General features: G+C 44.2%; 1 protein-coding gene across 1 annotated transcript in view; it reads right to left on the bottom strand.

Moving 5' to 3' along the window:
- Window positions 1–2,121: 2,121 nt before the first annotated feature.
- NUAK2 (NUAK family, SNF1-like kinase, 2) overlaps window positions 2,122–22,965 on the bottom strand; it is a 21,799-nt gene continuing 955 nt past the window's right edge. The window contains exons 2-7 of the mRNA XM_015419346.1: window positions 14,955–15,075; window positions 12,033–12,184; window positions 9,344–9,409; window positions 4,444–4,563; window positions 3,856–3,988; window positions 2,122–3,547 (exon numbers count right to left, since the gene is read on the bottom strand). Of these exons, the coding sequence (XP_015274832.1) occupies window positions 2,406–3,547; window positions 3,856–3,988; window positions 4,444–4,563; window positions 9,344–9,409; window positions 12,033–12,184; window positions 14,955–15,075 (1,734 nt within the window). The 3' untranslated portion in view covers window positions 2,122–2,405. The remainder of the gene's footprint in view (window positions 3,548–3,855; window positions 3,989–4,443; window positions 4,564–9,343; window positions 9,410–12,032; window positions 12,185–14,954; window positions 15,076–22,965) is intronic.

Here is a 22,965-nt window from a genome sequence, read left to right as displayed (position 1 = left end):
ACCAATGCTGATATCTCCACCCATCTGCATGTCATACCTAATCCAATCATGCCTGCTATTACCATTCAGCATCTGAAATCATCTTTATAAAGTTTATATCTCCGGTACCTTGTGTAACATTTTATGGCAAACATGGCCCAGCCCAACATTTATGTCAGATTCAGCCCTCGTAACAAATAAGCTCTAGAGAGCTTTCAATCTTGGTGCCTTGTTTACACAGCAAAGGTTTTTTTTGGACAGTAACCCTTTCTACAGTTATAACCCCCCCCCCCCCTCCATGGTGCTTTCATTTTCCCCCTGTGATAACGTTGCTACATAATTGTGCATGCACAAAAAAAATTAAAAATAGGCTATGCCACTCATATAATACATGACAGGAAGAGACTTGGCTCCCTTTTGAATTAATTGCAAAATGCATGGGGCAGGTCTGATCCTGAGGCAAAAGCCCTATGGTGGAACGAGTGGGGCAAAGTCAAACCATCAGATGTGAGTTCCACTCACCGCTAAAATGAGGTAAGGAAGTACTGTGGAAATGGTCTAAGACCAGAGAAAAAGTCATATCCAATCTAGTAGGTAGCTCTAACCAGTGAAGCAGCATTAATGTTAACTGACAATTCAATACCACCCTGTCGCTTCCATCTTTCTACAGGATTGTTTCATCAGTTTGGGGGCGAAAAATTACACAGAAAGAATACTAAGGTCTCACATTTACTTTTAATTTAACTCCTCTGGATGGGAAGAAACGTAACAGAACTTGGAAGGACAACCAGAGAAGACACAGCAAGATAGTGCATTGGGTATTCAGAATCCAAAGCATGGTCAGATTACAGTTTTCAGATCACTTCCCTTCAGGTTCAAAAAAAGAACCATGGAGACTTTCTAAAGAAAAACTCTAAAGCGTTAGCTCCAGGGTTTCCTTTCCTTTTGTCAAATTGCTCACATGGCTGAGAAAAGGCAGTGTTTTAGTACTAAATTGTCATGGATGACAACAAGGTAACATATCTAGTCAAAACAGAGTCCAGATTTTTTTTTTAAAAAAGAATCATACGTTTAATCATATTTTGGCAGGACTAAATGTCCAGTTCTTTGAAGCCTTATACATATTGTTTCACAGCCATCCCTCACTCACCACCAGCTTAGTAATGGGCATTCATTTGGCACCTTCATATATTTCCCTTCACAACCTCAGTGCCCAGTCCCTGGTTAACAAGGCCCATTCCAAAACAAACGATATACCAGTCTCCAGAGATGTTTGCAGCTGCTGTGATTCAGTAACCTTGGGCTAACCGTCCTTCTGCCAAAGTTCCTGTAGCCCAGCTGAACTGTATTACCCCCTTTTGGGAGATGCAGAAAGTAGAAATGCATAAGGAGAGGTAGTCTTCTGGCCACCTTGGTCAATTTGCAAAGCCAGAGCTGAAGGTATACACCATTCAAAGCTCAATTATTCCAGTCCTGCAAACAATTATTCCAGTCTTGCAAAGCAAAAGGATGTTCAACTCCTGTGTGCCTCTCTTCTGTCTAATGCCCCAAAGGTGACATCCATGCCATGAGGTGGGCATAAGCATTAACAGCCATGGCTCATCTAAAGAATACTTGGAGCTCTGGTTTTATTGGGTGGGGGAGAAACAAGCATGTTAACAAGTTGTTGCCTGTATGTTTGTTTTTTGGGAGGGGGGAGGGAAACACCAATACAGTTACACTCCGTCACGTCTGTAGTGCAGATTTTCTAACAAGCCAGAAAGCCAACTTTTCAGCCCAAGGCCCGTGCCTTTCTTCTTACCTTGCTATGTCATGATACCACTTCAGAAGCATTTCTACCTCTACCATCATTGTGCAATTTAAGGAGCACAGTGCAAACAAAAATAACCACTCCAGTTGCTAGGATTTGAAATTGTCAGGGTCTGTTTGGAGAGATGAAGGTGTTCCAGAGAGTAACACGGTGACACCAATTAGTTTTCAACACACTTTTTTTCTGTTACACTGGAAGTTTTTTTTTTTTTAAGCATAAGCACTACCCCATTGCCCTGCAGTCAACAGGTATCTCCCCACTGCAGCCCACTGCACCGGCTAACATACCTTTTTCTCTCTCCAAACATACACCTATACCCTGTTGTACCATTTTACAAACCATCCTTTTAAAAAAAGAACACAAGTGTCCTCCCCATACATTCCAAGAAAAGTCAAAGTTCTGCAGCAAATAAATATTTCCAGGCAGTTGCACTTCCAGTCCTGTCAGGGAGAAAAGAAAGGCTGTCAAAGCTCTCTTGTCTACCTCAAAGGGAAGTGCAAATCATTTGGACAGTGCTGCTCCCTTCCAGCAGAATCCAAGCTGCTAAATGTCTCTGCAGATGTATGCATTGTTTGGCAGCAAAAGTTTCTCAGGGGCCTTGTCGGCAAGGGGTCCCTCAGCTCAGTTTCATGCTAATAGCTACAGCCCGCTTGTAGACCTCAGTTACATTTTCACAGTCCGCCAAAGAGAAGCAGCTATCTGCAAGGGGGCTTTGGCAACGAGTCACTGTCCAACGGCGGAGACGGCGACCCGTGTCCCCCGCTGCCTCCTCCAGCTGCAGAAGATCATCCACAGACACTGAGCCACGCATGGGCCCCCCACCACTGTTCCCCATCATTCGATCGGGCAAGTCAAGCTGGTCAAAGGACTCTGTGGAAAGGATGCTGTCCTCACTCACTGCACTGGATGGATGAACACGGGAGGCCAGCGACAGCTTGGGCAAAGCAACTTCAGCAAATGAAGAGAAAACCTTGATAGGCACGCTGTCAGACTCCGTGCTGCTGGAGGAATACTTGCCATTGTGCTTCAAGATGCCTTTCCGCCGGGCAGGATGGCCACTGGGGCTCTGAGCAGGAGATGGGTTACCAACAGACACACTAGCATCAAGATCTAAGTTCTCAGAGTCCAACACATCACCAGATTCACTACGCTCTGGGGACGAGTAATACCCAGACTCTCTCTTCTGGGGCTTCTTCAAAATTCCTTTCTTGGGCATGGAAGGGGTGGCTACAACACATTTTGTTTTACAGGCCAAATCCCTGGATGATAAGACACAAGCCAAGTCAATAGCACGTCCAGCACTATCCTCCTTCCTCATGTCCACAGGAGTTGCCAGCAGCAATGCAGGTGGAACCTGGGACTTCTCACAGGAATTTCTTTTCTTCAAGATGCCTTTGGGTCTCTTCAGGATGGACTTGGAAGGGTTCTCTAGAGCAGGGCCGGTTTCTTGTAGAACGTGAGCTATATCATTCTCCTTCTTGGACTTCTTAAGTGAGCGCTGCCTCTCAAGTGTGACACCAGGGATGTGTTGCTTGAAAAAGCAGCGTACTTTGGATCCATTTTCAAAGAGGGGCCTTGAAGAGCGGCGCAGCCACTCTGCCACCGTGGCCAGCGGAGATTCATTCTCACGCAAGGACTCCTGCTCCCCAACTGGCATCTTGTAACCCCAGTTCACCCACCAGTGGCTGGCAATATCTTCAACGGTGGCTCGACGCTCTGGGTTTACCATCAGCATCCATCGGATCAGGCCACAGGCATCTAGAAGAGAAAAAAAAACACAAAAACTGATCAGATATAGGAGCAGTGGCCATATTCTAATTAATTTTCTTGTTCTCAGAGCCATTAAGCCAACTTGTCAGCTATGGGAAAACTATGAGCTCACATTCCCTATCCCACTGGATGTCCAGGCCTTAGTGGGAATGCATGTTCAAATACCACCATCGTCCCTTTCAGATGCTAAACATGAGAACAGGGATCAACATGCCCTTAAAAGGCTGCGTGTTCTATTTTGTGCTTCATGACACTTGTAAAACAACATACAGATTGCTATTCCCATGTAACTTTACCTGATAGCTTGGTGGGTTCTCTGTAGTCCCCGCTTGTGATTTGCTTGACCAAGGTCTTATAATCTTGTCCATCAAAAGGCATCATCCCATGAATTAAGATATAGAGAAGCACACCAAGGGACCAGCTGTCAACCTAGAAGCACATAAGAGAATTTGTTTAGTCAATGCAATGACGACCTAGCTAAAGAGATGCTTTCCACATGCTCAGTTGTTTATTTAGAACATTTATATACCTGCCTTTCTCTTGAGCATCTCAAGACACAAGGCAGTAACAATATAAAACTAATTTGGTAAATAAACATTACAAGAAGATACAAAAACATCTAAGCTATCTAAAAACCACCCCCACCAGGAGAGTATTCTGACACTGGCCATCAGAAAGTCAACGTAAGACAGCCCTCAGCTCTGTTCATTGTCATTGCTTAAGAGGAAACACATGACTAGCTAATGCTAGTAGTCAAGTGTTCAGTAGCAAGAGCCAGACCTCAGCTATGTTCTCACCATAGCTTGGTTGCAAGTAGCACATCTGGATGTGCACTGCATTCTTCAACACTTAAATACTTCTGTTTTTATAAGCAGTAATCTTACCTCAGGTCCTTTATAAGGCCTCCCATTGACTATCTCAGGGGATGCATAGAGAGGGCTGCCACAGAAGGTCTGGAGGAACTGATCTTGCTGGAAGACATTAGAGAGGCCAAAGTCTGCAATCTACAAAAAAAAAAGTTTAAAAATCTGTGACATTAGTGTTCTTGCTGAGACAAAAAGGAGAAACCTAGTGCTTTAAGAATGCGTTAGAGACCTACTTTCTAACTCCAAACCAATTCTTGCAAAAGCTCTTCATATGCTCATGGTAACAAGCTGCTTTCAGCTGGTCCCCCTAGATTCTGGCAGCAAAATATGCTGTCTAGTCACTGCTAAGCTTTGGGCCTCGAGAGCTACACTCCGGTAAACACTGTCAGTTTCCCATAAGACCATATATCCATTTTCCACAGGTACACAGAAAGGAAAAATGACTAACACACAGTAGGCATTAGTACCAAAGCATTTAGAATAACCCCCCAACACACATACACACATTTTGGCTCTGTGTCTAACAATTACATGGCAGGCTGAATTAGAACAGGGAAAGCTTCCTCAGTGGAGACACAGTGCTGAGAAATCTGCCCATTAAATTTCTGCCTATCATGTACTATAGAACAGCCTGTCAGGGGAAAGGCAGCAACCCTCAAATTCCTACCATGAAAGCAGAACTGCTTTGTCAAGTGCAGATAAAAGCTGAAAGGAGAAACTGAGCTCCAAGCCCTACTATGTTGCCTGTGTGACAGCCAAAGTCATTTGCTGATACCACAGTTTTCATACCTTGTTTACCCAGCTCCTAGCCAATCAGATGAGCCAGAAAGTACAGAACATACTTTCAGGCTCGCAGTTGCGGAACAGCCTATTGTGCAGGCAACACAGACTACAGCAGGCTTTGTTTATTATTAACTATGGGACACTGCCATTATGTTACGGCCCCTTTGTCAGAAGAACAGACCATCTGGGCCAGTGGATACTGAGGTAGAACCACACAGCAGAACTCAGGGGAGTCCAGGATTCAATCTTCTCCTTTACATCTTTTTGTGTGTGAAGTTCTTGTTTCCTCTGGAACAAGCCCTCTGGATTTTGAGCAGCATGTTATTATTCTGGGATACTGCCTTCCTACTGGGTCCTCTCCCACATTTGGAGAGTTGTAAAATGGTGGAACACCCTACATTTTGAATCACTCTCAGTCTATCCCACCTTCCCAGATCTCAGAGCTTCTGCATAGGGCAGAAAAAGCCTGTTACAAGGGTGGAGAAGAAAAACTGTTTCCTGCCCATATTATAAAAGAATGTTTGACAAATCAATGAGCATGTCAATGAGAGGTGTGTGATTGTGGGAGGGGGAGCGGGAGAGAGAGAGAGCAGACCAGCTTTTAGGCAAAGCTGCTTCACTCTGTTACCAGAAGAACTCATTGTTCCATCATCTGGTCCCAGGAAGGTGCCCACAAAATGCAAGTGACTGTTTCTCAAGGGGACAAATTAACTCCAGGTGTACAAATTTCCTGTGGAGTGTAGCCTACTGAATTATCCTCTGCATTCAGATAAATCACCACTGTTCTCAGAATCTCTTCTGCCGTCAGACTGGAGTTTTGTTCTTTGTACAAGCCACAAATTCCTCCCCTGTCCTAGTTTGCCATGCGTCACTATTTGCATTAATCTCCATATTTCTATGTTTATCAGTTGAGATAAGCCAGAACTTCTGGTAACCATAGGCTATTTATAGCTTCTTCCAACCTCTTAGTTAAAGGCTTCTGTCTCCAAACTGGGTGGCTATCCTGTCTAGGGTTTGGAGCTAAGGACAGCCACAAGGCTCATCACTTCCCTCTTCAACTCTAACCCAAGAGGAAACAAAGTGGAACAGTTGGTGCTCCCTCAGGCTCCTGAAGCATCAGTCTTTGTTTTAAGGGTTCAAGTTTTCACTCTATAACCAGTCAGTTAAAAATGGCATTTTCCATATAGAGGTCAAGGGAAGTAGGCATGGCTTAGAGTGCAACATGGTTTAACAGGAGATCAAACAAAACAGCAAAAAAAAAAAAAAGGCCTGGAAGCAACAGGTCCCCTCCACCCACCCACTGTATATATTGTTCCTGTGATCACCTCCATTGGGCAAGAAAGAACTGGAATTGCTGGCATGGTATAGCTCAGGGGTGGCCAAACTTGTTTAACGTAAGAGCCACATAGAATAAACATCAGATGTTTGAGAGCCGCAAGACAAATATCATACACATGTTTTTATTGAAAAATATGCAAATTTGCTTTTTATTAACATTAAATGAGACTGCCAAAAACAAAAAGGGGTAAAAACAGATATTGATTTGTGCAATTATATTTATTCATCTAATAGAAAGAGAGGTGGAAAGAAAGAAGGAAAGAGGTGGAAAAAGAGAGGAGAGAGAGAGAGAGAAACAAAGCAAAAAGATGGGGGAGGAAGGGAGGGAGAGAGAGAAAAAGAGAAAGAAAAGAGGAAAGAAAGCAAATAGATGGGAAGGGGAAAGAGAGAGAAACAAAGAAAGCAAATAGATGGGGAGGGAGGGGAAGGAAGAGAGAGAGAGAGATGATGAAAAGGAGGAAAGAGAGAAAGAAAGGTAGAGAAGAAGAAAGGTGGGAAGGAAGAGGTGGAAAGGAAACAAATAATGAGGGGAGGAAAAGGTGGAAAGAAAGCAACTTTAACTTTAAATGTGTTCTCCAACCCATCCCACACCCCATGCCAGCCGGCTTGGCCTGGAGAAGGGTTTAAAGAGCAAATGCCTTCTCCTGCCGGCGGGGGGGGGGGGGGCGCTCTGAGAATGCATTTAAAGTTAAAGTTGCTTTCTTTCTCTGCTCCCCCCACACACACCTCAAGCCTACCCAGAGAGGGGAACACTGGCTGGGGAAGGGAAGACCAATCAGGGAGGCATGCTTCCCCAGCCACCCTGATGGGAGCCGCACAACATGTGTGAAAGAGCCACATGCGTCTCCCGAACCACAGTTTGGCCACCCCTGGCTAAAGCTTAACAGCTTGCAGTGATCACCAAGAAGCCCCCATCTTCTCTCTCCCCCCCATTAGAAATGCACTAAATAAATCATACATATTTTAACTGAAATATCTATATCCTGCCTTTCCTCTTGGCTCAAGGTGGATTACAAGTTACTACAGATTTATTGTGGGAGACTGGATATGGATTGGGCTCACATCTTACCCTCTTCAAAGCCAATGTGCAGAGGCCTACTATATACCATCCCTTCAAAGTGCCATCCATGTAACTGACTTGTACTTCCCTAATGCCAGATCTAGCCTAATCAACACTAGTAGCAAGATCCCTAAATTTCATAACCAAGGGCTGTCCCCTGTGCATGTACGCAAACCTACCATATAGGGCCAGCCACAGTTATGATTTAGGGTTCTGGTTTAGAGAAAAACTTGACTCGAACATTAACTTGGAAGGTTAACACCCCCAAAGAACTGATAACAATATCTGTGCTGACCATCCAGAGTGAGGGATGCATTACGGACTGCCACAGCTACCAGATTTTTTTTGGGGGGGGGGCAGAACCCAGAATGAAGGAATTTCCCCGTCCCTGCAAGTCCTTGTGGGTCTCTCCCCTCCCTGTATATTTTAAAGTTTGATTAGAATTGCAGGGTTTGTTTAAACCTGCATCCAATGACGCTGATGGGCTGTAGATTGAGGATGGACAAAAGGAAATACTTCTTTACACAGAGGGTGCGTTCAGACGGGGGATTTACAACGGTTAGGGTGCCGGTTCCAACCGGTGTACTTACGGGCGTTCACACGGTGAACATCTGCCTCCCGTCCCTAACCGTTGTAAATCTCTTTAAACCGTTGCACTCTGCCACTAGGTCCCAAGTGGTGGTAAACTGAGTTCAACGGTTGAAAACGGTGCACCCCGGCGTCTGATCGCTCTCCAAACGTTGTACAGCCACTTCCATCAGAAGCCTGAGGCTTCCGGCTTTCCCCCGCCATTTTTTTTAAAAAAATAAGCGATATGTGCTCGGGCGAAGCTTCGCCCCGAGCGTTTAAGAAAAAAAAAAAGCCCTTACTTTAACTTCCCGGAGCAGTCCGGGACTACAGGGAGGCCAGGTTGGGCTTTAAACTTTAAAGGTAAGTCCTTACCTTTAAAGTTTAAATGTAATGGGGGGGAGGGTTGAGCATGCGCAAAAATCGCCATTCTCTGAATGGCTGCCTATGCGCATGCTCAAACTGTCCTTTAAGAAACCCAAAAAATGCCGACGCCCGCAGCGTGTGAGCGGGCATCCACCGGAGGGATCCGCAAAATGGAGGGTAAGTGTGATCGCGTTTCTGCCAGCATAAACGCCCCATCTGAACGCACCCAGAGAGTGATTAAAATGTAGAATTCACTGCCAGAGGATGTAATGATGGCCAAAGCAATAAACAGTTTTTAAAGGGGATTAGCTAGATTAATAGAGGATAGGTCTATCAGTGGCTACTAGCCACAGTGACTGAAAGAAACCTATGAATCCCAGAGCCAGGAGAAACATCAGGGGAAAGCCTCAGCCTCTATGCCCTGTTGCGGGCTGTCCAGAGAAACTGGTTGCCCACTGTGTGAGATCGGATGCTGGACTAGATGGGACCACTGGTCTGATCCAGCAGGGCTCTTATGTTTTTAAACACTTACAAGCTTAAAACTGGTCTGCAATGGCAATGTAAATACACTCACTGGCCACAATATACACCTGATCTTTCACATCTATCCCACAAATAATCTATTCAAATTAAAATGTTCCCTGGTTTCTCAGCAGGCTTCATTCATAAGCAATCTTGATTTTAAAGAAAGGCACAATATAATTTCAGCCCTGTGCTTATCAACATGTACAGTGGCCTGAATAAGGTGAGAGATTTGCACATGTTCACATGGCAATACCCTGTATCTTGGATAGCCCTACTTACCTTGATGTTGCCATTAGAGTCCAGAAGGATATTTTCTAGCTTCAGATCTCTGTGAACAATTCCATTCTATGGGGGAAAAAAGGCAAAAGCTGAGCTTGTTTTCTTTACAGAAAAGGAAACTCTCAGTGTGCCAAGAGGATGACCCCACTAATCCTGCCTGTCTAACAGACATATGCTCAAAACATGTGCATAAAACTGCCTTGAGTTTATCCCCCCACAAAAAGGCAAAGAGCTAGCAGCAGAGACCAAAGTGACGGAGGAAGACTCAATGCATGCCCACATACTTACCACAAAGGACAGTTCCAAGAAAGAGCTCCTGAGAATTTCCAGCCGAGAGACAGATTAGTCTCCCAGACACTTCTACCTTCACCCCATCCTACTGCTGATCTCCCCAGTCATAGATACTCCCAAAATTTTTGATGAAATTTTATTCTGTTTTGTGTAAGCCACCCTGAGCCAGCCTTGGCTTGAGGGCAGGGTAAAAATTTAATAAATCAAATCAAAAGATTGGCGGTTACCATACAAACCTGCAAGCCCCATGCCAATCACTTCTAACCCACATGGACTAGCAGGATTGGCACAGAAGACACCTAACAGTTTGCACTAAACAGGGTCAATAGATCTCAAGACCTACAACATACCTCTTTAATGATGCATTTTCTGCTGCTATTCTATTTTCTGAACACTTCTACTAAATGTAGGACAGCCTGTGGAAGCGTTCCAGATTTATTCAGTCCTCAGAACACACTTTTGTGTTCAAGGGTTCTCATGTTCCCGGGAAGCCACATTATTGCTTTGTTGTCAAACCAGTGGTTATGACCATCATATAACATTGCACACAGTTCACCTAATTCTTATGTCTGTACAGCCAGATAAGTTCAAAAGAAATCATAACTTGATAGAAATCCAAGGCTTGCTGCTGGGGGGGGGGGGGTTTCTAGGTCTCGTTTACAAAGTAGAGCCCAAACACAAACGGGAATTTCTGGCAATGACTTAACATCCGGAAGCCAAGTGTGAGAGAAATGCAACTGTGAGAGAAATGCAACATGTTCCTTGATCACAATTTCTTATCTACCCTTCAATTTCCCACCTATTTTAATCCTCCTGTGCCCCACATTCCTTCCTAAGCAGGGGAAAGTCCAAAATCCCTGTCTCTACCTCCTTCCTCCAATTCAGCAATAAAACCAAAGCATAATATGCAGTTTCAGAGCTTAGACATTTATGCCTCTAAGTAGGAGTGGTTTATCCAAGCTGCATCTTACAGCTTACCACACCAAAATCCCCCTTGCCTGCCAAAGGTGTGAATTAAAGAACATCAAGTAGGTTCAAAAGAGAATGGGCATAAGCAGGTGCTTTCCAAGTAGTAGTGACTGATTCCTTGCATGCCAGTTACAAAGACAAGTGCAAAGAGCACAAAGGCAAAAGTAATAATAAAAAATTAAAGTACAAAACAAAGGCTGGCCTTTTTAGAGTTAAGGAAAGGTTAATACAGACTGTGCTCTCATCCAACAAAGCAGAGCGCTTTCATGCTGTTTCTTGGTCATCAGGAAAAAAAGTGATACTGCAGGCAGAAAGGAAGATGTTCCTTCACATTCTCTAGTTCAGTGCTAGGGGTGTGCAAAAAAAAAAAAAATCGGCCCAATTCGGATTTGGCCAAATTGGGCAGAATCAATTTCGGCCTGCAGAAAGACTCCTGCATGTCAATTTCGGCAGTACAGCCTATTCCCAGTCTTTCAGCCAGTCAAAAGTCAATTTCGGCCCCATTATATCCTATGGGCCATTGAAGTCAATGGCAAAAACATAGGGTATATTCTGGAGACTGGAGGGGAGGGGTTTTGAGGGAGAGGCTCCAAACTCACAGGGAGGGAAATAGGTGGGAAATTCGGCAGCAAGCCAATTCAGATCAGAGAATCTGAATTGGCCCGCAGCAACCCGAAAGGGGCCCGAATGGGCCATTTTCGGGGGTGCATTCGGTTCAGACTAACCGAATGCACATCCCTACTCAGTGCTGTCAGCTTCAACTATTAGCAGCTCTTCAGAGTCTCTGAGACCCTTTTAACAGGAGATAACAGAAACTCAACCTGGCCCTTCCTGGATGCAAAGCTGCTGAGGTACATCTGTCTACAGAACTATATGCCTGTCTCTCTCATTTTAAGGTTTAAAAAAATGAAAATCAAGTGAGGACACTTTACATACTTCAGTTTAGGGATATTCTCCAAAGACAGGGTTGAAGTTGAGCAAGCTTACCAATGTAGGAAATCATTGTGACTCATACTTCAGCATTCACAATGTCATCAGCAATTTATTTTGTACCAGAGGAAAAAACTAAGAACTGGGCATGGAGCACATTTTTTTTAAAAAAAGCTAACACTTCTCCCAACATTTGTCCAGATGTAACATATGTTTCAGGGAAAGAAGCAGCAGGAAAGAGGAACTTGTAGGCAACATTTTACAGCAGAAGTGTGAGTACCAGACGTAGTGTGAGTGTGTGAGAGATTTGAACTGGCTCCCATACACCTGAATTTCATCATCTTCTAAACTGCTTAAGTAATAAAGAACATCTCCATGGAAAAAGGGCCTCTAGAGATTCTTCTATGTGATGGGGGGGGGAAGCAGGCCCTCCTGAACTTATTATAGAAGAGCCTTTCTTCCATCATGCATGCCACCTGGGCCAGCAAATTCCACTCACCTTGTGACAGTAGTAGACTGCAGACACCACCTGCCTGAAGAAGTGCCGAGCTTCTTGTTCAGTAAGCCTCTGGCGCTCGCTGATGTAGTCATAGAGGTCTCCTTTGCTGGCGTACTCCATTACAATGACAATCTTGCTGCTGTTTTCAAACACTAGATGGGCAGAGAAGTCAGGAAGGATCACAAAAGTTCTCAAAGTCAAATCATTGTGATGGCATGCCTGTGATTTTTACCTCCTATACCAGCCTGCAGTTTCACCTGCTCAGGCCTTATAATGGGGAGGGGCCCCTACAGTATCAGTTCACAACAAGAGCAGCTCTTGTGTGCTCTTTGTGCAAGGGAAATATACTTTTTAAAAATGTTCCATTAATTCACGTTGGTTTAGCTCATTCTTGACTGTAACAAGCCAGTGTGGTAAATAACTGATGCATAAAGCACTGTCACACATACAGCGTTGCTTTGGTGTCAAAAAATAACTATTACTTTACAACAGAAGCACAGTTTTTCTGTTTCAGATAAGGTACAAGCAGACTACATGGAAAAGAACTACAGAGGCTGGTCACAGAGCTTCCCAGTTTATCTCTGACTAGGTTAATTGTTTAGGCTTAGACCAGGGGGGTTGAACCAGGGTTTGTTTTTTTCTTTTGCCCTACCATTGTTTAATACATGATATTTTGGCTATTTTTGGATTACACTAACAGCCATGATCAGACTGACTCAGACTGTATAAATATTCCTGCTCATGAAGTGCCAGCCCTTCTGTTACACTTAACAGTTCAACACCTTGGATCTTTCACCTCCGTGAGCCTTTACCATACTATAAGCATTTGCCATGTACAACCACCAAGCTGAAGTTCCTGGAGGAAAGCTGTTAACACTTCTTGCATTGCTTTTTATAGGGCTCTAAGGAAGACTTCGCTGGCAACTTTATTAGCAAAGTGGAACTAGCTATTTTTAAGAGCCTATGTTACTCCTCTTACTGTACTGCCTCAGCTGTTTTGTAGACAAGGGCTGTGGTCACACACACTAAATAATCCACTTTCAAACTGGATTATGCCAGTTCACACAGTAAAACTCCAGTTGGAAAGTGCACTGAAAGTGGATTGAAAGTGGATTATTTAGTGTGTGTGTGATCACAGCCATGGAGAAAGAGGGAAGGAAATACGAACGGATGGTGGGTGGATGGGTTTCAGTACTTTAGATCTGCTGCTGCTGAGTCATCCAGTTGTACCTCAGGCAGAAGCTACAGAGGGCCAGGCTACAAGTGATGGCGGTGCAGATCCATCCTGCGGCTGATGCTTTAAAAACATTTGTAGTTCTTTAAAAATTGCTGCAAGGTCCCAATCCTGATTGGGTGTGCAGTGGCCCTTGTGTCCCCCCATACCTTTTCAGGCGTATAAACAGCTGTTTCTGCACCTGAAAAGGCATGGGGGGAGAACCACAAGAACTCCTGGGGCCACTGTACACCCAATCAGGATTAGGACCTTAAGACAATTTTTAAAGAACTACAATGCTTCTAAAAGGGCACCAGCAGCCATAGGATGGATCTATGCCCGCCATCACTTGTATTCTGGCCCAGAGAAGTTCAAACCTAATGTTTTGCAATACTTCCATTTTGGGTAAAGAACAGTGTTTACTTCAGCATTGAGAGTGGCAAAGATTCAAAACTACTGTCAGCATCACTTAGTGAAACTGCTTTTGCTCATTTTCTATTCTGCAATTAGCCTCCTAATTTAAATAAAATGCTTCAGTAATTCACAGGCAGGCTTCCAAGGGTTAGGAACTGGTACAGAGTCATTACACTTGGATACCTGGATATTATTTATATATATTTTAAACTACTGAGTTTAAGTTATTCTACAACACACCCTGGGGGAAGAGACGGGGCAAGCTTGAAATTCACAAAGTAAGATACACTTATTCTGCCAAGCCTTCAAATAATATCATATTTAAATCTGTTTCAGAAAGTTATAGCTGTGCTTTGTACAGAGTTTACAAAAAGTGTTTCATTTGACTAAAAGAAAGATCAGCAAAACATTTAAAGCCTCATTTTAACCACTACCTCAATTTATGGGCATAGGAAGACAAAAAACTGCAACACTTCATACCAAAAAGAAGTTCATGACCGGTGGCTATTACATTCAGCAGCATCAGAAAACACACAAGTCTTGCCACCTCCACCTAACCAGTACTGCAACACCTCCAGTTTCATTTGATCCTTTTTGAAAAGCCACATGAGAGACAGATACCAATACTTTCCCAGTATCACTACACAGAAGCAATATGTAAAGTCTGTTACCCCCCCCCCCCCCCCCCGTTGTTCTTCCTCAGTTTTGGACCTCCCTCCCCTTGGATGCTCAACTGGTGCTTGACTGAGTTTCATTTGAAGTACCCAGAAGAGCCTCCTAGGCTCCTTCCCTTCCGTTTTTTGATTTCAACCATACATCTGCTGTTTTTACTGCTGCAGCTGAACTACTGGGTTTAATGTTTCTTTGCTGTGTATCATGTTAATTCCAGGTGTTTCAATTCCTTTTATTTATACCTCACCTTTCCCCTTGGTTCAAAGGGGCTTACAAATAATAAAAATTACTGATTTAAACCAAATAAAAAAACCCCCCATATATCTCCCCCCCCCAAAAAAAAGATGCCTGCTGTTTATACCCCATCAAGAATCCTTCTAAAGACCTCCAATGAACCCACCTCTTCAGAGAGTCCATGCCACAGAACACAAGCCATGATGGTAAAGGCCAGAGCTCTGGTCAATGCCAGACAGGCCACCCTAACCGAGGGAACAGCCACAAGGTGGTAACCTGAAGACCATTGTTAGTAACTTACATTTTACAATTGTGATTTTATTTGCACCCTGGGAAACAGTTGTCAATTGAGGGGAAGGAGACAAATGTTTTCATACATAACAAATTACCTTCATGGACAGCAATGATATGGGGGTGATTGAGGGATGACATGATTTCAATCTCTCTCCGAATATGGACAAGATCCTGCTCATCCTTTATTTTGTCTTTCCGGATCGACTTGATAGCAACCTGAAAAGGAGAATTTGAAAGAGGTTGGCACTCAGGATTGATAATAGAGCAGTTCAATGAGAGGAAAGAAATCTAAAACTAATTAAGAAACACTTAAGGCAGTAGATTGAGCCCCATTTCTGAGGAGTCACCCAAGAGCAACAGAATGCAGGCTTTTGAACTCTTAACTGCCAGTATTAGAACTGACCTCCAGGCAGCACAAATGAGAGCCTCAACCCCAAGAACTCTGAAGAGCCATACTGATCTGGATTTGGTTCAGTGCTTAGAAACTCACAAGTTTATGACTGAAGAGATGCATGATGGGAAATTCATTACCTGATCTACTAACTAAAGGAATGTTAGATATTTTGAGCCAGCATAGTTTGAAAGTTAATACTCCACCCCATCCAGACACTTTCTCCCCCCCCCATAGCTTTATTGAGTCCAAACAAGCACATGTATGTTACCCCAACAAGCAACCAGCTGAGGAAAACATCACTTGGATTTGCTAAAAAAGGCTTGGCACCAAAAGAGAAGCCATCAAGTTCCATGTAATGTTCACTCTTCGGAACAAAGTATAAGGAGTAAACATGGAACTTCCTTCAAATAGGGCCAGCTGGCTAGAATGCTGGAAATTTGAACTGGTATTGCAAACCTTCCAAAGTGCGCTCAGATTTCTTTATTATGAAAAACTCCTCAACAAGGAAATGAAGGGGAGGAGAGGGGAAAGTGAGAGTGCTGGAGAATAGATGTCGCTAATCCTCTTTCAAAGGGATTGGGAAGACAATGTGCTCCTTGGGCTGAATTTACAACGGAATCCAGCACAACCTCGTTTCTTCTATCAGACAAGAATGCGGAACAGTATTAATCCTGTAAAAGGATCCTGGAGGACACACAATACTAAGTCTCCCAGCAACAAGGAAAGAGGCCTGGCCTTGCATCCTAAGGCAGTGAAGAGCTGGCGCTCTCGCAACCACTCACTATTAATTTACAATTGCCTATTACCAATAACAGACTGGGGGGAAGGGTGCAGCTACAGGACCTTCAGCTATATCTGGGGATGGTGCATTTTTTACTCCTCCTTATTCTGCTGGCATTTAATAGGGAAGGTATTTAAGACTGGGAGGCTCAAATAATGATGACCAAATTAAAGGATTATAAGGTTGACGAAGAAATTTGAATTGTTAAAGATTTTCCATTCCTTGGCTCAATCATCAACCAAAAGGGAGACTGCAACCAAAAAATCAGAAGGAGACTGAGTCTGGGCGGGCAGCCATGAAGGAGCTAGAAAACCATGATTAAGATAATTCAAACTACAGTATTCCCCCCATCACTATGCAGGGGTGTGAAAGTTGGACAGTGAAGAAAGCTGGTTGAGTTGAAATGTGATGTTGGAGGAGAGATTTACAAATACCATGAACCACCAGGTTCTAGAATAAAGCGGGTTCTAGATTAAATAAAGCCTGAACTCTCCCTAGAAGTTAAAATTACTAAACTGAGACTATTGTACTTTAGACATATTATGAGAAGGCAAGAGTCACTGGAAAATACAATAATGCTAGGAAAAGCTTAAGGCAGCAGGAAAAGAGGGAGACCCAACATGAAATGGTGATCAGCTCAGTAAAGGAAGCCATGGCCCAGCCCTCAGTTTGCAAGGCCTGAGCAAGGCTGTTCACAACAGGACGTTTCAGAGGTCAATAATTCACAGGGCTGCTGTAAGTCAGAAGGAACCTGATGGCACTTAACACACACAGCTGGAATACTATCTTGGGATACCTTCTCCTACAACAGAAAGCATCATTGCAGTCACCTAAGTTACAATCCTAAACTGCTTACATGAAGGAATTTCATTTGCTTCAATCATATCAAAGAATTCAGGATTCTTGCTTTCTTATCCTTCTCAAGCCACAAAATAATGGTAGTTATCCTCTAGTCACATGCTATCACAGAAATGATAACAGATTTGAAGTAAATGTTTCAGGAAGCCAGATACAAATCTAATTAAAAATATAATAAATAAAAATAAAAGATGATGCAGGAAAATGTTAACTATTCCCCCCCCCCCATCTATGCTGGTCACTATGGTGTCATCCTACGGTGTCAGGAGGACAATTGCCTCAGCCTTGTGTTCCCTTGACATAATTATTATGTCACCATTATTTCCTTCCCCTTTGTGGTTTGTTACTTTTTTTTGTTTTGTACAGTTCTGTAATGTCATGAGTTGCATCTTCAAAGATAAACTGATAAGTGGAGCAAAACAAGACACACATCATCCATCATGAATCACTCCTACTAAGAGGATCAGGGAGGGTAAAAGCAAGCTTTTCTGCTCAAGAGATATGCATGTGTCAATCAAACAAGAGATACTGAGATAGATGGGAGCAGAAGCCTGGAGCTCTGTTTCCACAGAAGACCTTATTCCAAAGTTGTTACATCATTCAGAAGCAGATCACAGACCAACACTTCACCTTGCTGTTTGCAAGTACAGAGCATCCGAGCAATGTCCAATTAAAGGTTATATTTAGAAGACCTAGCTTACCTACCAAAGAGGCTGAAGAACCACCCAAATAAAGGGAAAGTGGCAAAAAATGTTCACAATATAGGAGGCACAGATGGGCTCAAGCACTTTCATTTGGTGACCCTTCTGCTAAGTTCAGGGGTTAATCTTTAACCCTTTCTGCCTCAGTGCTTCATCACCTGATGTACCATCTGGGATATGCACCAATGTGGGACAACAAAGCCGTATTTTGGGGGTTAAGGGCCAAGTTGTCTCCTGCCAGCTTATTAAAAGTCCTCATCCCTCCTAACCCTCTAAAAACCCATACAATGAATTGCATCATTCCACTATTCACTGACCCAGAGACGTATGTCTGGAATGCTTGACATCTAACCCGACCCAAAGTGCTCTGCAAGCTTGGGCAACCTGCAGGTAGGCACAACAGCTACTGCCAGATGCACAAAAGGCAAAGGTACACTGATTCTTGCCATTTGTTATCCCACAGTTTGGGGTGATGGTTTGGAGATTCTGTCATGTGAGTTGCATGAAACCAGTTATTCTGCTACTTGTCAGTATCTGCCCAGTTAAAGTAGATATCCTAGCATCCACTGTCCTATTGCTTCTCCTATGAGAAGAAATCTTTGCTCAGGCTAGATTTCAGGCGTTTAGGGAGCTGACCCACATTCCCACAATGAACTGGACATGGACCCAGTGTGTCTTGTGGAACAAAGCACGGTAAATGTGATCCTCTCTCAGTTTTTGATAGAAAAACTGGCCTGATGTGTATGAACCTCTGTCATTAAAAAGAAGAGAAGAAGAAGAGATTGGATTTATACCCTGCCCTTCACTACCCAAAGGAGTCTCAGAGCAGCTTACAAACCCCTTTCCCTTCCTCTCCCCACAACAGACACCCTGTGAGGTAGGTGGGGGAGAGAAGAGCGCTGACAGAAACTGCTCTTTTTCAAGAACAGCTGTGCCAGAACCATGGTTTGCCCAAGGCCATCCAGCAGGTGCAAGTGGAGGAGTGGGGAATCAAACACTGTCTGATCAGTGGCTCACGCGATTAAAGTGGTTGAGAGAGGGCCCATGTGACCGTCTTCACCCGATACAAAATGTCACGGATAAAATGACAGCGGGAACAACAGCGCGGCAAGCGGTCAGTGTCACTGCGCCCCCGGTTCTCCCAGATTAGAGCCTGTGCACTTAGCCACTACACCAAACTTGGAGAAAGCACACATGCACATATCAGATTTACACAAATACATGTGTTGTGTCTACATTGTGAGGATGCAAGTATGTACCTGCTCTCCAGCACACAGACTCAAAGTGCATCAGCCTTTAGTACTCCCAGCAAAGAAGCAATATTTATCGCTGCAGATGGACTGCAAAACTGAAGTAGATGTTACCTTTCTATTTCTTAAAAAGCCAAGTGCAGACAAAGAATTTAAACCTCCCCCACACACATACACACAATAAAGCCAGTATAAACAGAATGCACTCCTTTCTTTAGTATGGAAATCACAAAAAACAAAAACACATAAAAAAACTCTTCAGGATTGGGTAATCTGTCTGAAAACAAGCAATCTGTGAAATATTTTGATCTTTTTTTAAAAAAAAAAAAAGCCTGGGCCCATTGCCTCTCAAATGCTATCCTGACTGTACAGCACCATCCCTTCTCACCTATTAGTCTCCTCCTCCTCCAACTCCCTGCCAAAAAAGTTACAATTTGTACAGACACACACATATAGGGTTTCAAATGCAGTATACTTTTTGGAAGTGTGCAAGCAACTTTTGATTGAACATGGAGTTTGATAGGAAGTCGGGTGGGCATTGAATATTCTTTTAGTACTGAGGGAAAATGCTCAGATTACAGAGGCAGCATTAGGTCTTGTTTCTATGACCGTCCCTGCACCCCATGAACAAGCAAGTCCTTTAGGGAGAAGGATTTTGTTTTAGGTTGTTTGTGTTGGGGGGTTTTTTGTTTTGGTTTTTGAAGATTTATGTCGCACAAGAGATTAGAGAAATTACCCATTAATTCACCCATGGCAGACTCTCCAAAAAGCAATCAGTTAGACTGGTCTTATACTTCACGTAGTGATCTTTACCACTTCTTATAGCAGATTGTGGATGGACATCACACATCATCAGTCAGCTCCACTTGATTGTTGCAATTTGGCTTTAAAGACCATTTCAAATCCAGTTTTCATTCTGGCTCTGGAGAGGAAAAGATCTCCAGCAGGTAATGAAAGTCTTGCCAGGTGCTTCAAAACTAGTTCCAGATTCTGATTACCACTCTATTCCTAGCAAGTTATGGATTACGCAGGCTTGTCAAAGAGCTCAGTGTTCTCTAGTTTCCAGAGATCAAAGAGGAATTTCCATTTTTAAGCACCTCTAGGAACACCACCCCTCTCCTATCTGAATGCACAGCCCAGGCCCTGGAGTAGATGTATCACATTTTTGCCAGTAAAGACTATGGAAACGCAGACTTCCTGTTTGACTTGGCTGGAAGCCAAGAGCTAAAAGCTAGCCCCCACCCCCTCACTCCAGTCTAGTTTATAAGCAGATGCGGCAGGTTGAGGGACCAATTTAGAGCCCTCACTTCACCCAGTCTGCAATTTATGAGAAGCAGACCAGTCCTAACCTTTGCATCAAGAAACCGGTACCAAATAAACATACTGTTTTGTAAAACCAGCAAACAACTTCAACAACAATAAATGACACCACCAATTGGAGAAAGGTACAGATACGGAAGTCTATCTGTCCTATTCTGCCACAGTACTTCTTTGCATGGCTACTGTCCTACAGCTGACTTGGTAATACAAGATCCATTTCCTTTAACCAACAACACCACTGAGCAAGGCTTGCTTTGATTCATTTGACGTCTCCACTAGGCCTGAGACCCAAGGGAAAGCAACTGGGCAAGAAAATAGCCAAGATGCAGCTAAGTGGATAGTTTCCCAGAAGCCACAGCAGTGGTATAATTTGTATTGAGCAGAGTCACACAGACGCACCAGCTATCACATACACCTTGCTCTCCAGGAAAGTGAAAATAGAAGGGATAGAATGAACATTAAATTGAAATGGGAATTAGAAAAAGAGCCGTTATTTGATGTTAGTAGCATTCAAGCAGAAGAAAATGCCTACAACAGGGACCCCAAACACACAAACTTAGCAGCAAGCCCAATCAGTTTTAATGGAATTTGCCTCCAAATAAATGGATCTATGTGTAAGTCTATGCTCCTTCACCAGCCAGAAAACTGAATTTAAAAACCAACTGTTAGGAAAATTAAGTTAGAACACTCCATTAACCAGAAATATGATCAAACGCTGGACCTCTCAGCAACTGTAAGCCAAGTAGTGTTTTATCATCTCAGTAATAACAGCAACAATAATAAAAACACTGCAAAGAAAGGCCAAGCCTGGCATTTGTTCTTTTATGCAAGAAAGTCAAGTAAACATGCAAATCCTTTTCCACAAGGAAACAACTGCCACATCAGTCAGCATGACTAGAAACTGTAATCCATCACCCACATCAACACTGCTCATTAAGGCACACCAATCACCTAGCTAATGATACAAGATAAATTATTCTACCTTGCCAAGCCAACTCATGCACTCCACCCCCTGTAGTGGTTTCTGTCAAGAGACCACAGCCATGCACTGAGTGAACTACCAGCAAGCTTTCCAAGTGCCTATAGGAAAATCCAAGAAATACTGCTAGGACAGCATTAGGACAAGAGAGCCAGTTTGGTGTAGTGGTTAAGTGCGCGGACTCTAATCGGGGAGAACCGGGTTTGATTCCCCACTCCTCCACTTGCACCTGCTGATGTGACCTTGGGTCAGTCACAAGCTCTGGCACAGCTGTCCTTGAAAAAGAGCAGTTTGTGTCAGAGTTCTCTCAGCCCCACCCACCTCACAGGGTGTCTGTTGTGGGGAGGGGAAGGGAAAGGAGTTTGTAAGCCGCTCTGAGACACCTTTGGGTAGTGAAGGGCGGGGTATAAATCCAATCTCTTCTTCTTCTTCTTCTTAAGCAGTAGGTACACATACTGTTCCCTGGAAGGCCAGATAATGAAACTGAAGCTCAAATACTTTGGCCACCAAATGAGAAGGGAGCACTCACTGGAGAAGACCCTGATGCTGGGAAAGATTGAAGGTCAAAGAAGACGGGGACGGCAAAGGATGAGATGGTTAGACAGTGTCATCGATGCAACGAACATGAAGTTGAGCAAACTTCAGAGGATGGCAGAAGACAGGAGGGCCTGGCGGGAGCTGGTCCATGGGGTCGCGAAGAGTCAGACTCGACTGTGCAACTGAACAACAACACATACAGACCCACAGTACACTGGAAACAACTGATTTACACTAGAATAGCAAAGTTAGATGGGAAAGACCAGAGAACTCTGGGTCCCTCGGATTCTGCCAGGATCTCTCCCACAGCCCTTTTGCACTGCAACCCAATAGGAGATGACTTTCCACACTGCAAGGGAAGCCAGCCACAAAGGCAAACAGCAGCACTGACGGGCAATTCATGTCAGATCAATGACAACAGTGGGAGGTGGGCAGGCAGCTACAGCAGCAGGGGATTGGCGAGCTTTGTCCTCCACTTTAGGAGGGGGGAGGGGAAAGCAAGCCTTTGCTAAAGGGGCCCTGTGTCGACTCACAGCCCATCTGCTTCCACTAGCAGAAGAAGAAAGAGAAAGTGAATGCCTTGCCACCTTCACCCAGGGAGACGCCACTGAGGGCAGCCTTGCAAAACAGCTAACTAGTTCGGCACCCGAGCTGTGACGCAACGGCCCTCGATCCCATCACTCTCCCTCCTCAACTAGCGTGAGTCATCAGAAATGAGGGAAGTTTTGCGAGGCTACAGTAACCTGCACAGGCATGCCTTGCAGCCAGCTAACTCAGTTTATTAAACCAGATCCGGATTAACGTGTTCCCATGCTCTCCACCGTTTGCACCACTGACCCGGGCAATGGGATCCTTCCTCATTAAGCAGGGGGAGGGCAGGAGAAGGACACTCGGCTGGCTCACGCCTCACAGAGGACCAGCCGGGCTCCTTCCGGAGAGGTACTTTGTTTAACTGCACCTGAAGGGGGCGAGGGGGCCTAGACATTGTTTAGCTACAAGGCTCATCTGAATAGCGAAAGCAATGGACGCAGTTTCCCCAGACCCGCATGAATTTTGCCCCATCCATATGTTGCATGAACAGTCGGCGATCCTGTATGTAACAGACAACCACATTTTTATCCATGGCCACGCTCCCGTTTTTGCAGGGTTTGTCAATCTGTCTCTGCCATCAGCAAACCCCGCGGGGCGTGCAAGGCTCGCCCTGTCCACGAATCAATCGCCCGCTCCCTTTGCCGCCTGCAGCACAGCAGCAGCTGCCAGCCCTGCGCTCTCGAGACCGGGGGGGG

This window comes from Gekko japonicus, unplaced genomic scaffold, assembly GCF_001447785.1.
Source record: "Gekko japonicus isolate JY-2015 unplaced genomic scaffold, Gekko_japonicus_V1.1 scaffold276, whole genome shotgun sequence".
Taxonomy (NCBI): domain Eukaryota; kingdom Metazoa; phylum Chordata; class Lepidosauria; order Squamata; family Gekkonidae; genus Gekko; species Gekko japonicus.
This window is presented reverse-complemented; position numbering and strand designations above follow the sequence as displayed.